At 36.5% G+C, this 12,555-nt stretch overlaps 1 protein-coding gene across 1 annotated transcript in view; it reads right to left on the bottom strand.

Annotated features, from left to right (window-relative positions):
* The window catches only part of DYNC2H1 (dynein cytoplasmic 2 heavy chain 1), a gene marked incomplete at its 3' end in the record, with an annotated part of 183,148 nt that overhangs the window by 74,674 nt on the left and 95,919 nt on the right, over positions 1 to 12,555 (bottom strand). Inside the window, exons 74-77 of the mRNA XM_082338028.1 lie at positions 12,134 to 12,265; positions 10,141 to 10,213; positions 6,861 to 7,021; positions 2,122 to 2,247 (exon numbers count right to left, since the gene is read on the bottom strand). Of these exons, the coding sequence (XP_082194154.1) occupies positions 2,122 to 2,247; positions 6,861 to 7,021; positions 10,141 to 10,213; positions 12,134 to 12,265 (492 nt within the window). The remainder of the gene's footprint in view (positions 1 to 2,121; positions 2,248 to 6,860; positions 7,022 to 10,140; positions 10,214 to 12,133; positions 12,266 to 12,555) is intronic.

Genomic DNA, 12,555 nt, shown 5'->3' with positions numbered 1-12,555 from the left:
AATAATAAGATTGCCCCCAAGGCTTCTCTTCTCCAGGCTGAACAATCCTAGTTCTCTCAGTCTCTCCTTGTATGACACATGCTCCAGTCCCTTCATCACCTTCATAGCCCTTTACTGGAGTAGCACCAGTATGCCCATGCCTCTCTTGTACTGGGGAGCCGAGAACTGGACACAGCGCTCCAGATGTGTCTCAACAGGGCTGAGCAGAGTGGAAGGATCATCTTCCTCAACCTGCTGACAACACCCTGCCTAAAGCGGCCCAGGAGGCCAATGGCCGCCTTTGCCGCAAGGGCACGTTGCTGGCTCATAGTCAGCTTCTTACCCACCAGGACGCCCAGGTCTTTTCTGCCAAGCTGCTTTTCAGCCAATTAGCTCCCAGACTGCCTGGGTGCCTGTGGTTATTCCTCCCCAGGGGAAGCACTTGGCATTTCCCTTTCCTGAACTTCACAAGGTTCCTGTCAGTCTACATCTCCAGTCTATTGAGGCCCTTCTGAATGAAAGCACACTTATCTGTTGTATCAATCATTCCTCCAGTTTTGTATCATCTGTACTTGCTGAGGATGCACTCCATCCCGTTATTCACATCATTAATTAAGATGTTAAACAATGTTGGCCATAGTACAACCCCTGGAGCACATCACTGATGACTGGCCTCCAGCTGGATTTTTTGTCAGTGACAACAACTCTTTAAGCTCTGCAGTTCACCCAGTTTTCAATTTACCTCACTGTCATACAACTGAGTGTGTATTTCATGAGCTTGTCTATGAGGAAGTTATGGGAGACAAACAAAGATATGAAAATGATCCACAGCCTTGGAAGCAGGAGATTTAAGAAAAGAAAACAAGGGAATTTAAATGCTGTTTCAAATGCAATCATCTGCAGCATGCATCCTCTGATACATTGAGTTTGGCTAGAAGACAGCTAAGGGCAGTCAGTTGTAAGCTGTAAAGCTATAATCTTCATATTGATAAAGTTCACATTGACCAGCCTGTCAGAAGACATATTTCATCTGCTCAAATGGAAAGACTGTGAGAACTAAATTTAAGTACCTGGATGGAACTGAGCTATAAATAGGCAGGTCTCTCTTAAAAGGACGTTCAAACATATGAGTTACATAGCCTCACACTTGCTAATGGTATGCAAAATAGACAAGGGGATATGCTGAGTCAAACATGAGCAAATCTCAGTCTATATTAAGTTCAGCAGGAAGTTTAACATCTTCAGTATTATGTGCTTGTGGAAAGAATAAGAAACTTCTGATATATATCCATATTTAAATACTTACAAGATCTGAAATTTTATAATCAGTAAGAGGCTTACAAACACTTCCTTACTGTTACTATCGTATTCAGACTAGATGACACATAACAGCGTTATCTTGCTTTGCCTTTCCCTTTTTTCAAAAAGGATTATACGAATGTTAAAAAGACACATGCGTGCCACATAGTCATTGCTAGACAGACAGAAGATAGACTCTAAGCTCATGTGCATGGAGTACACTTTACAATCATTAGAAACTGGAAAACTAAGATTGCCGTAACTGTTGATAGGAATTCCCCACCTTTCTTTTTTTGAGTTAGTTTGTTTTGTGGATTTCACAGTGATATACACATAAAGTCACTTTGATCTAGTTAGCAAGTTAGTGACTTTACACGCCATAAGTAAGAGTGTGTTTCTATAAAACATTAGACATTTTAATTTCAAATTAGCAAAAACCTCTTCGTGACTAAGACACAAACTACACTTAATATAAAAGAACTAATATAAAAGTCCTAGAACTGAAAAAAAAAAAAAAAACAAGAATAAATTTAAGCACACAGATTCAGAGTTCAGCAAACATGGGCAGTATCCCCTAAGGTACCAGAAGTTCTAACAGGATCATTTGTTGATTCATTGTGGCAGAAATACTCTACATTGTATGAAAATTAAAGCGCTCGCACAAAGGAAGAAGCTGCTTAGATCTGAAGCACTTCACCTTATTCATAATTGAGAAAACTGCAAAGGTTTATTTTTAACTAGTTGTAATTTTAAACACCATCATGGAAATGCCTGAAATGCTTCAGAAATGTTGCATGCTAATTTTGTCTAGTTTCCAATACATTCTTCTCTAGTTACCCTCACCTTTTCCAATACAGGAAGCCAAGATGTAACAAGATGCAAGTTCTTTAAACACAGCCATTCTCCATTGCGTGCACATTCTTTTAAAGTTTGAATAGCCAAGTCAGCTTGGCCTTGGCCCATTGCAATCTGAAATGAAAGACAGACAGTTGTATCAGGAATTTATCATACCTCATTTAACAGCTAGATACAAAATTGTGTTTCCGAGTTAGACTGCATATGCAAAAAAGAAGCTGTGCTAAAAATAACCAGAATTTTCTCTAATTTGCCCTACTAAAGTAGGGAAAAGATTAATGAAAATGTAGGTTTTTCTTTGCAACCTATCTAACCAGAGTTTCTTAAAAAACACCATTACCTAGTCTTTTTATGGAAAAAACCATACATCATTTGATGACAGTGATGGTATTCCCTGGGAACTCAAAAAGTAATTTAAATATCAGTGACTGAACTATATTACTGCAGAACTGCTGATACAATAAAAACAAGAGATAAATGAGAACAAATATTCTTTTGACTGTAAGTTAGGAGTACTTCCTTTGAAGAGAAATACTCAATTTCCTGTTGAGATGACTGAAAAACTAAGGCTGCTCTCTTTCTAACTGGGAAATATGAATAGCTTAACAAACACTCTTTTCTTCATTTTTTACAGTACCATATTGCTGCTAAAATAAATTCGGATCTTCAAATGGAAATACAAAGATCCAAAACTGAATTTTCAGATAAATTAGTGAAAACTGAAAATAAAGAAAGGACTTGTTCCATGGCACAATTACTGCAACAATTGATATTAGACTGTCTGTAGAGTACATTCACCTTAGTTCTCCCTTAGAATCTAATTGGAAGCTATACATAACAAAAAACCCTAAACCAAACAGGTTGAAAAGAAAATGGTCTTAGCCAATCTGAAAAGTCTTGTCTTGGCATTACTGCTATAGCAAAATAGAACTATTGTGATTGTTATGACTTCATCAAATAACCCTTAAGAGGAAATCCACCCTGTCTTTTTATCCTAAAACTGTTCTGAATCAAAGAAACTTGGGGCCTTAGCTTTATATGATGACACAGGTATATCCTCTGCCTAAACAAAACTGAGTATAGTATCTTGAAATAATTTAAAATAGCCAAAGGAAGATAACTGAAAGTTACCAGACAATATGGTAGTAGACCACACAAATTTAATGGTCTGTTCTTTATCCCATATGAGAAATAATTCAACAGAGAAGAAAAATCTTATCTATTGAAATTGCATGAGAAAGTACAGGAGAAAACAACAAAATATTCTCATTAGTGAGACAACTTTCAGATGACTTAGCTTTGAGTACCACTCCTTAATCAAATACCATACCATGTTACACTTTAAAAGTTCAACATGTAAAGGATATTTAGAGATAAACACAAAAAGCCATGTGGCAAAGCAAGAAATATGGATTCTGAAACATTCACAGCTAGATAAGCTGGCAGTAGGATCTAAATCTTTACAATTTGATGGGAAAAATACATTACATCAGTGCACCTTCCAGGAAAGGAACAATTTCAAGGATTATTTAAAAGCAACATTAAACTTGACATTTTCCATTTCTATGCTAACCAGTGATCAGCTAGATAACAATTCCCCTCCCCTAAATATCTCAAAGGACAGCAGGAAATAGCTTTTTACAGAAATGTATAAAGCCTATTGGTACTGTGTATTAGGAATATTAGGAAACCACTTGGATCAGAAAGTAATTTAAGTTGGAATGGATCCTGGAAGGTCTCTAGTCCAACCTTCTACTCAAAGTAGGGCCAGCTATGAAAGATCAGACCAGAAGCTGAGGGCTTTGTCTGGTGGACTCTTGGAAACCTCCAAGGATGGAGACTGTACTGGGAAATCTGACTGTTCTCATGGTGAAAAAGTTTCTCCTTACATCCAGTTGCAACCCCTCTCATTACCATTTATGCCCATTGCTTCTCTCCACCATGCCTGATTGCAAAGAGTCTGGGTCTGTTTTCTCAGTGACCTTCTTGTAGGTATTGAAAGGCTGTTATTACATCATTACAAAGACTTCTCTGCTGGCAGGACACAGTGCTGGCTCATGTCCAGCTTGCTGTCTACAAAAACTCTCCAGTACTTTCCAGCAGAGGTCCCCCCCAGCCAGTCAATCCATTGCCTGTATTGTTGCAAGGGTTTCTTCTTTCCCAGGGGCAGGACTTCACATTTCTTGAGTTCTGTAAGGTTCCTGTCAGCCAAGGAAAGCCAAGGAGAGTTGTGAGCCCATTGCTTGGTGAGGCAGGGCACATAGTGACAAGGCATATGGAAAAGGTTGAGGTACTCAATGCCCTTTTAGTCTGAGGTTTCACTGTTGAGGCTTGTTCTCAGACCTCCCAGGTCTCCCAAACCTACAAGCAGGAGTGAAGCAATACCCACAGCAGAGTCAGAGATATTTAGGAATCACTCAGCACACTTAGAAATAAAAAAGTCCACAGGATGAGATGGGATGCATCCAAGAGTGCTGGGGGGCCAGATAATGTCGCTCCTTGCTCTCATCTTTAAAAGGTTATGTTGATCTGGGGTGTTTGCTGATGAAAAAGGAAAATGTCACATTTATCTTCAAGAAGGGAAAGGAAAAGAAAGATCTAGGTAATTACAGGCTGGTCAGCCTCCACTCAGTCCCTGGGAAGGTTATGGAGCAAGTCCTCTTAGAAGCCATTTCTAAACACATGAAGAACACAGAGGTGATAAAGAGCAGCCAATATAGATTTACAAATGGCAACTCATGCCTGACTTCATTGCTTTCTATGATGACTGCCACTGTGGACAAAGGGGTGCCAGTAAATGTTCTATACCTTGACTTTAGTAAGGCTTTTGACAGAGTCTCCCATATCCTCCTTATCACCAACTTGGAGAAATATGGGCTGGAGAAGTGAAAAATAAGATAGCAGAAAAATGGGTGGACTGCTGGGCTCACAGGATGGTTAGTGCTGCAGAGTCCAGCTGACAGCCAGTAACTAGTGGTATCCCTCAGAAATGAGTACCAGGACAAATACTGTTTAACGTCGTCATCAGTGACCTGGGTTATGTGACTGGGTGCACTCTCAGCAAGCTAATGGATAACACCAAAGGGCCGGGGGGGGTGATGGTGAGCAACCAATATGCTGGAAGGCAGGGTTGCTACTCAGATGGACCTGAACAGGCTGGAGAAACACTTTGGCAGTTCATGAAGTTCAACAAGGCAAATGCAAAGTCCTACACCTGGGATGGAATTACCCCATGCAACAGCACAGGCCAGGGTCTGCCTACGAAGCAGCTTTGGAGAAAAGAAGGCCCTAGTGGACAACAAGTTGAATGAGTCAACAATTGGCCCTTGCAACAAAGGCCAATCCCATAAGGGGCTGTATTAGTAAAAGCAGGCAGCAAGTCCAGGGAAGTGATCCTTCCCATCTCTTTGGAACTTGTGAGACCACATCTGGAGTACTGCATACAGTTTTGCACTCCCCAGCATAAGGCCGACATGGTCATACTGAAGTGACTCCAGGACAGACCACCAACATGGTCAAGGCACACTGAGAAGGGTTTGTTTAGCCAAGCAATCAGGAGACCTTCTTGCTGTCTACAACTACCTGATTGAAGAATGCAGAGAAGACAGAGCCAGACTCTTTCAGAGGCACATGGTGACAGGACATGAGTCAATGCACACAGGTTGGAACATGGGAAATACTGATTTGATATCAGGAAGAACATTCTCCTGTGAGAGTGGTCAAATACTGGAACAAGTTGCCCAGAGATATTGTGGGATCTCCATCCTTGGAGGGGGGCCCTCCCCTCTCTGAGCAGGGGGTTGAAGTAGATGATTTCCAACCTAGGTTATTCTATGAATTTAACAGCTACAGTAAATTTCTTCTTAAAAAAAGAAAAGTTGTTTTCAACATCTCTGCATAATCCAATTTTGAAACAGACACAGAAATTATAAAGTGATTTCTTAACTTTTCTTACAATTCCTGATTAAAGTCTACTCAAGGGGAATTATCTTCACCCAGTTCAGTTTTGTGTTGAATGAAAAACAGGGAAAAAGTTGTGTACCATGACAAAAAACAACTGTTATATTGGCTAGGCAAATAATTCCGGAGTTGTATGCCTATTCCTGAAATCTGAGGGCTTTCCCACATGGTCGATCTTAAACACTTTTTTAAAAAGACTTGAAATTTAAGAGTTCTGTTCATAAACTCCCATCAAAAATGGATTTGTTAACATTTACTTGTAAAATTTCTCAAAATATTTTACAGAATTTCACAAAATACCAAAGCATTCACAAACACTGAACATCTGATTTTGGTTTTCTGTTGAAGAAAGAAATACGTAAGTTCTACAAGCAGAGGAAATTATGAGGTCTAGTTTTCAGTGGGTTTTGTTCATATTTCAATTATTCCACACTGAAACAGATAATGTTTCAGCATGTATAACAATTCTCAGTCTCTTTTGTTCTCTTCCATCTATCTTCTCATTTTTCCCTTCTCCAAGTTGGAGGAATGCCTCTTGTGTGGATTCTGCTTCTGTGAGAATCACTAATTGTGTGTCTCTTCTCCACCCCATTTTGCCAATAGAATCAGAAGTTAGTAGCACCTATCTAGGTGGGAATAACAAACACATAGACACCAAACTATGCTTTTACATACTAACTTCCTTAAAAGCCAAGGTAAAACAGATATTACTACTGTGAAATTTTAAACATTGTGGGTTTTAATCATTATGCTTATCTAAGACTGACCTGATGGTAGCACTCAGTATTTCTTTCAACACTGGCAAGTTCTTGCAACTCTTGAGAAGGATCGGCACCAGGAGAAATAATTATCAAGACAGGCTCAATTTCCAGAGTTTCTTTATACAGACGTTTCAAATTCAGAGGCGATGGAGATAATTCTTTTATTCCTATAATTAGAATTATTATGGAAATATAGTGACTACACAGGATGGAGTGCTTCATTAACCACTTTAAAGGTCATCTGACTTTCAAAGTTCTGTTTAATGCAGACCATAAAACTGGTCCTACAATGAGAAAAAAAAAATCCTTACAATATGCAAGTAGAAGGCACCCTATATTGATAAGAAAAAGACACAAGCACCAAAACCTCCAAACTGAGGAATATAATAACATTTTTCACAAATACAAGCTACTCCAGATTTAACATTCCCTTCACTAACATAATAAATGGAAATAGCTACACTATTGGTGGGGAGGAGAGAAAGAAAGAAAATAGACAAATGAGCTAAGGAAAAAAAAAAAAAAAGAAACGATATATATGGAGAAATTGCTTTGTTTTCTTCTGACTACAGTCATAATTCAAGCTACTTTAGTCACTCTAAGCAATGAAAGAAGAATATCAGGAAGCAGAACATGATAGCATTCTCTAGGGTAAGAATGTTTATTTTAGTTTTTATGAAAGAGTGCTTACAATGCTGAAAATGGAAGACAGTATTATGCCTATAGTTAGAAAATCCAACATCAAATGTTTGTTTTTGTGGATGAGGACCACAAGGAAGAGCTACTTGTGATGCGTTCTGATATTTGGGCTATGAACCAGTGTCTTGCACCTTAAGCAAGTTACATCTCATCAAATCCCTCTCTACTGAGCTGTATTCACTGTAACTATATTTCACTGTTGGAAGTATCAAAACATAAATGTTAAATGCTTATCAAATTAATATAAATAAATATATATAAATATATAAATATATAATATATATTTTATATATAAAATAATATATAATATAATATATATACTAAATTTGACATAAATATTAAATGTTTATCAATTTAATATAAATATTAAAACATTACATAAAGCATTATTAGAACTTAATCACTATCTACATAAGCAACAAAGATCTATTGAAATTAACACCAAATTTTACATTAACATAGGAAATCAAAACTTCTAATCAAAAAAACACAACTCAATGAGCAATATGGAATGATTTGGGAGTATACTGCCAATATGATTTTTGCTAATACATGCATTTCAGTACAGCATGTAAAACAAAGAAATAAGCATACTTTGGGTGCCCACAAAATACATTTATAGAAAATTCTTATGAACTTTATCTTGAAAATAAATTATTTTAATCCCCCTTCATCCATAAATTTAAAAATATATGTAAAAGATTAAAAAAGGGAAAAAAACCCCAAACAAACATATCTGGATAAAACAGAAGTGGAAGGTTTTCTTGTAGGCTATTACAGTTCTTTTGGAACTCATTTTTCTCACAGGAAAACAGCCAAAGGAGATTGGAAACTTTATGGTTCCCTTTTGAACTAAGTGAAACAGTTTGTTTAAGAAGTTTCAGAGCAAGGACCCTGAAAAAGACATGATAGCAAAAATATGAAAAAAATATTCATACCACTTTTTTATTATTGGAAAGCGCTAGTGACGATTTATGACATGATCTCAAAATAAAATCTCACTGATATGCATGAAAAATCTTTGGATGAAACCTTGCCTACAAATGGAGTCAATGGTATTCTGCCTTCCTCGGTGAGGCTGTAGTTTCATTCAACAAAAAACATTCCCTTGTGGAACGCCTCCAGGGAACTGGTATCAAGATAGACCTAACCAATTTATGTAATACATTAAGATTTGGAAGACAGTAAGTGGGTGAATAAACTTAGTCTGAATTCAGGTCTCTGCTAGGCTTTGAGACACCTATACTGCAGATCGCACTTGTCATTTGATCACAACAGGCAGGGACATTGTCAGTGTGGGACCCGTATGCTTACCATGATGAAAGTACCCTCTCTATCTACTAATAATGTTTGACAGAGCAGGCTAACCTTACTCCTGAAAATTCTGGCCTTGGCAGACATGGAACGAATTTTGACCAACAAATAATGCCCACAGACAGAGCATAAAGAGGGAGTAAGATAAACTGTCACACAAATGCCATTTAAAATGTAAGAATCGGAGACCTAAACTCATACCTTATCTTATACTAATAAGAAATTACACATATTTCAAGAACTTAAAATTACCACAGTCATTGTTTTTTATATGTAACTCATCTATTGCATTATCATGCGAAATTGCCATCTCAGGATCATTCAAACTGCAGATCTTCACAAGTACTGGAAATGTAAGCCGAGCCATATTACCTTGGCAGCCTATGAGTCAATTTTCCAGGTTCATTTTCTACCACGTTAAAAACAGCTTTTGCTACTTACATTTAAGCTCTTTACAATCTAGATCCTTTCCCTTCTGTTAAACCCACTTCTGTCCTGACACTGTACCACATCAAAAATAACAAATTCTCTTCAAAAGTCGCCCTACTTAATGCAGAGGGTGACTTCTAAAACTACAGTGTCCACCCCATTGAGACACTTGTAATTCATTTTCCGTATGCGTATTGTCATTAACTGCTAAAAACTGAAGGAAGGCTTTGGTGTGCTCTATTGCAATATTAAGATTATTTGGACTCTAAGTCCCAAACTTCGGATACCATAGACCTCAGAGAGGAAACAGACAGACTAGAACAAATAGACAATGACAGTATTGAAACACTCTAAATCGTGTATTTCTAAAGAGACAGTAAAAATTGTATTACAGTCCGAGAGACTGACAAAAATTACTGAAAATATGGAACAATCTTTTGAGATCCAATTTACAAAATCTCAAACCTAATGGTTTTTAAATGGTAAATGACATTAAATGAAATAATCTTTTTAGAAAATTTGTCTTAAGAAAAATGCTGCAGTGTAAAACTTACAGAAAACCAGCTATTCTCCTTTCTTAATTACTCCAGTGTTCAAGAACTCATCATAAGAATCTGACAGATCTTTTATTATATTTTAAATCACTATGCAGCATAAACTAAACCATTTTAAAAAAAACTTTTTAATAATACTTTACAAGAACAAAATCAGCAAATCCATTTACAGCATGTTTTCAAATCCTAAAACCTGGGGATTCCATAAGAACTATAAAATAAAACAGAAACACAGGACAAAAAAATACTTAATTGTTCTGTGGAAACACTGTGGTGAAAAATTAACTTACCTAGGGTTTTACATGCAAAAAGAGCCATGGCACTCTGTAGCCTGTCTGGTCTGACAGCCTGGACCACAAGTACCTTATAATAAAATATATTCAGTTGAGATGAGTTTATAAAAGTATATTGTGACAATTTAAAAAGCAGAACTCTTCTAAGATGACTGAATTCTATAAACTTCTCTTTAGAAAAAAGTTATATTCTCTGAATATATATAGCTATCTGATCATTCCTTTCCAAGATAATCTAATGTAATTGTTCTTTTGTAAGTAGCTTGTCCTATTAATAGCATCAGAAGATAGATCTACATCTAATGTCTATTTGTAAGCTCGAACTTTTTCTGCAATGTTTTAGAAGAAAGGTAGCTATGTGGGTAGCTAGAATGACAGAAAGCAAAATTAGCTCTATACTGGTAATCTAAATTCTATACATGTATTTAGGCAGCAACTTCCTAACCGGAATACTAATGTTTCCAATTTCAGTGCAGTAATACAGTAAAATAATCAGTTTTGAAAGAATTTCTTTTGTTTAAGCATAGCTTTAGAGTTTTACATCTAACTTTTTTTTCTGAGATGTTCTGACTTTCAGACCTCCTAGTTATGCAGATGCTTTTACTGTTCTTCAAAAGACTACAGAACATGACCAGCTCATCAATTCAGATACAAATTAAAATAGCAGTTTCCCCACCAGCTACCTCTTTTTCAGTTAACTTCCTGCAAATGTTCAGTGCAGGCAACTGCAGGCAACTATTGCAACTTTAGTGGAAATGATTTGTTAAAATCACCAACCATTCTCCTACTCCCTTACTTGCAGAACTGAAGCCACAATTCTGAACCTACTGTCACATTCCAGTTTCCAAGTCTGGAATATCTGTTCTAAGTTTTGGAAGAGAAATTTAACTTCATTAAATTTTTAAGAAAGTACTACTTTTTAAGTTTGAGATTAAAATAAGTGTTACTGGACTATTTTTAAGTTTAACATACCGTTTGAAAGAAACTAACTTATGAGTGGCATATAAATCTAACCAGGTAGTTTCAGTATATTTCATCAATAGAAACATTTTTAATACTTTCTATGCAGGAACTAGGTAGTAATATGCTGATCATTCCAGATTTATTTTCCTATAAATGCAGAATTTTTATGACAACATATAGCACACATAAGAATTGCTCTTTTGCATTTCATCAAATCAAACGTGATTCAAATTCCGTTGCAAAATGGTTTGTTCCTAAGTTCTGCGCATGCTGTTTTAGAAATTCTCCTCCTCCAGAAAAACTCCAAATAGAGAGTCCCTAAGAGCATGAAACTACATTGTCTTACACCTCATCCCTTCTTTGGATGGGCCTTCATTTTATATGAAGTGACTTCAAATGAAAAATCACAGCATCATTTGAAAGTAAGTAATGACACCCTTTCTTCCATAAACACAAGAAGGATGACATTTTTCTCTTCCAGAGGAGAAGGATCCCCAGGTGGAGGAAGGAGCCTGCCTCTCCAACATTCTTCGTGAGTTCTTTAATCACCAAGCTTTCAGGAAGAGTAGTGTTTCATGACTACAATTCTAAAAAGCAGTGGCTGCTACTGTGTTTTGTGGTTTTCAGTCAGATGTGTGAGTTTGCATGTTTAATGATGAACTAAATTAATGATGCTCAACAAGCGGACAAATTCTGCATTAACAAAGCAACCATGAAAGAATTTTAACACCTATTCATAAAATTAATTCTATGAATATTAATAAAGAGCTTGTTACCTTACAGGGTATGCTCAGTTGCAGCCAATACACCAACATAAAAAGACTCAGATAAGAGAGAACTAAATATGTATTATAGAAAAAAAAAAAAAATCCTTAGACTAAATAAACTAGTTAAGCTGTAAGACAATGTAGGTACTGTCATTGCTTATAATTCAACCAGGCCTGAAGCCTAAATTTCCAAGATGTAAAACTTACTTTCAATGCTGAACTCATAATTCTTTTTAAATAATTTAATATGGAAGGATTACCTGCTGAAATAAGGTAATTCTTTTTACAATAGTAGATGGAAAGTCTTGTTCACACACAGAGCTCTGAGAAAAAGTGTGCCACAGACCTTCATCTTCAAAGCAAAGTGTCTGATAGAGACCTGGGAGAGAAAGCTACAAAACAAATCATGCATATTTAACAATAAAGAAGGATAGCCATTTGGACATTGTACAGTTTAATTAATTTACAAATACCACTATGACCCTAAACCTGTAACTACTTGTGCATATCACATAATTAAATTTTATCCTCAGAGTTAAAGAACAAAAGGGTAGGTTTTAAAATCAACCATTTCTTTACCTATTCCCTGGAAATGCTAAGTCTGTATTTGCTCAATATTTTTGTTTTTAAACTTCTGCGTTCCTTGTTTTTAAACTTTGGGCTCTACCCAATTGTCGTCCTT

The sequence above is a fragment of the Platalea leucorodia genome (assembly GCF_965183815.1).
Source record: "Platalea leucorodia genome assembly, chromosome: 2".
NCBI classification, from domain to species: Eukaryota; Metazoa; Chordata; class Aves; order Pelecaniformes; family Threskiornithidae; genus Platalea; species Platalea leucorodia.
The sequence above is the reverse complement of the archived record's forward strand: the minus strand, read 5'-3'. Positions and strand labels throughout refer to the sequence as shown.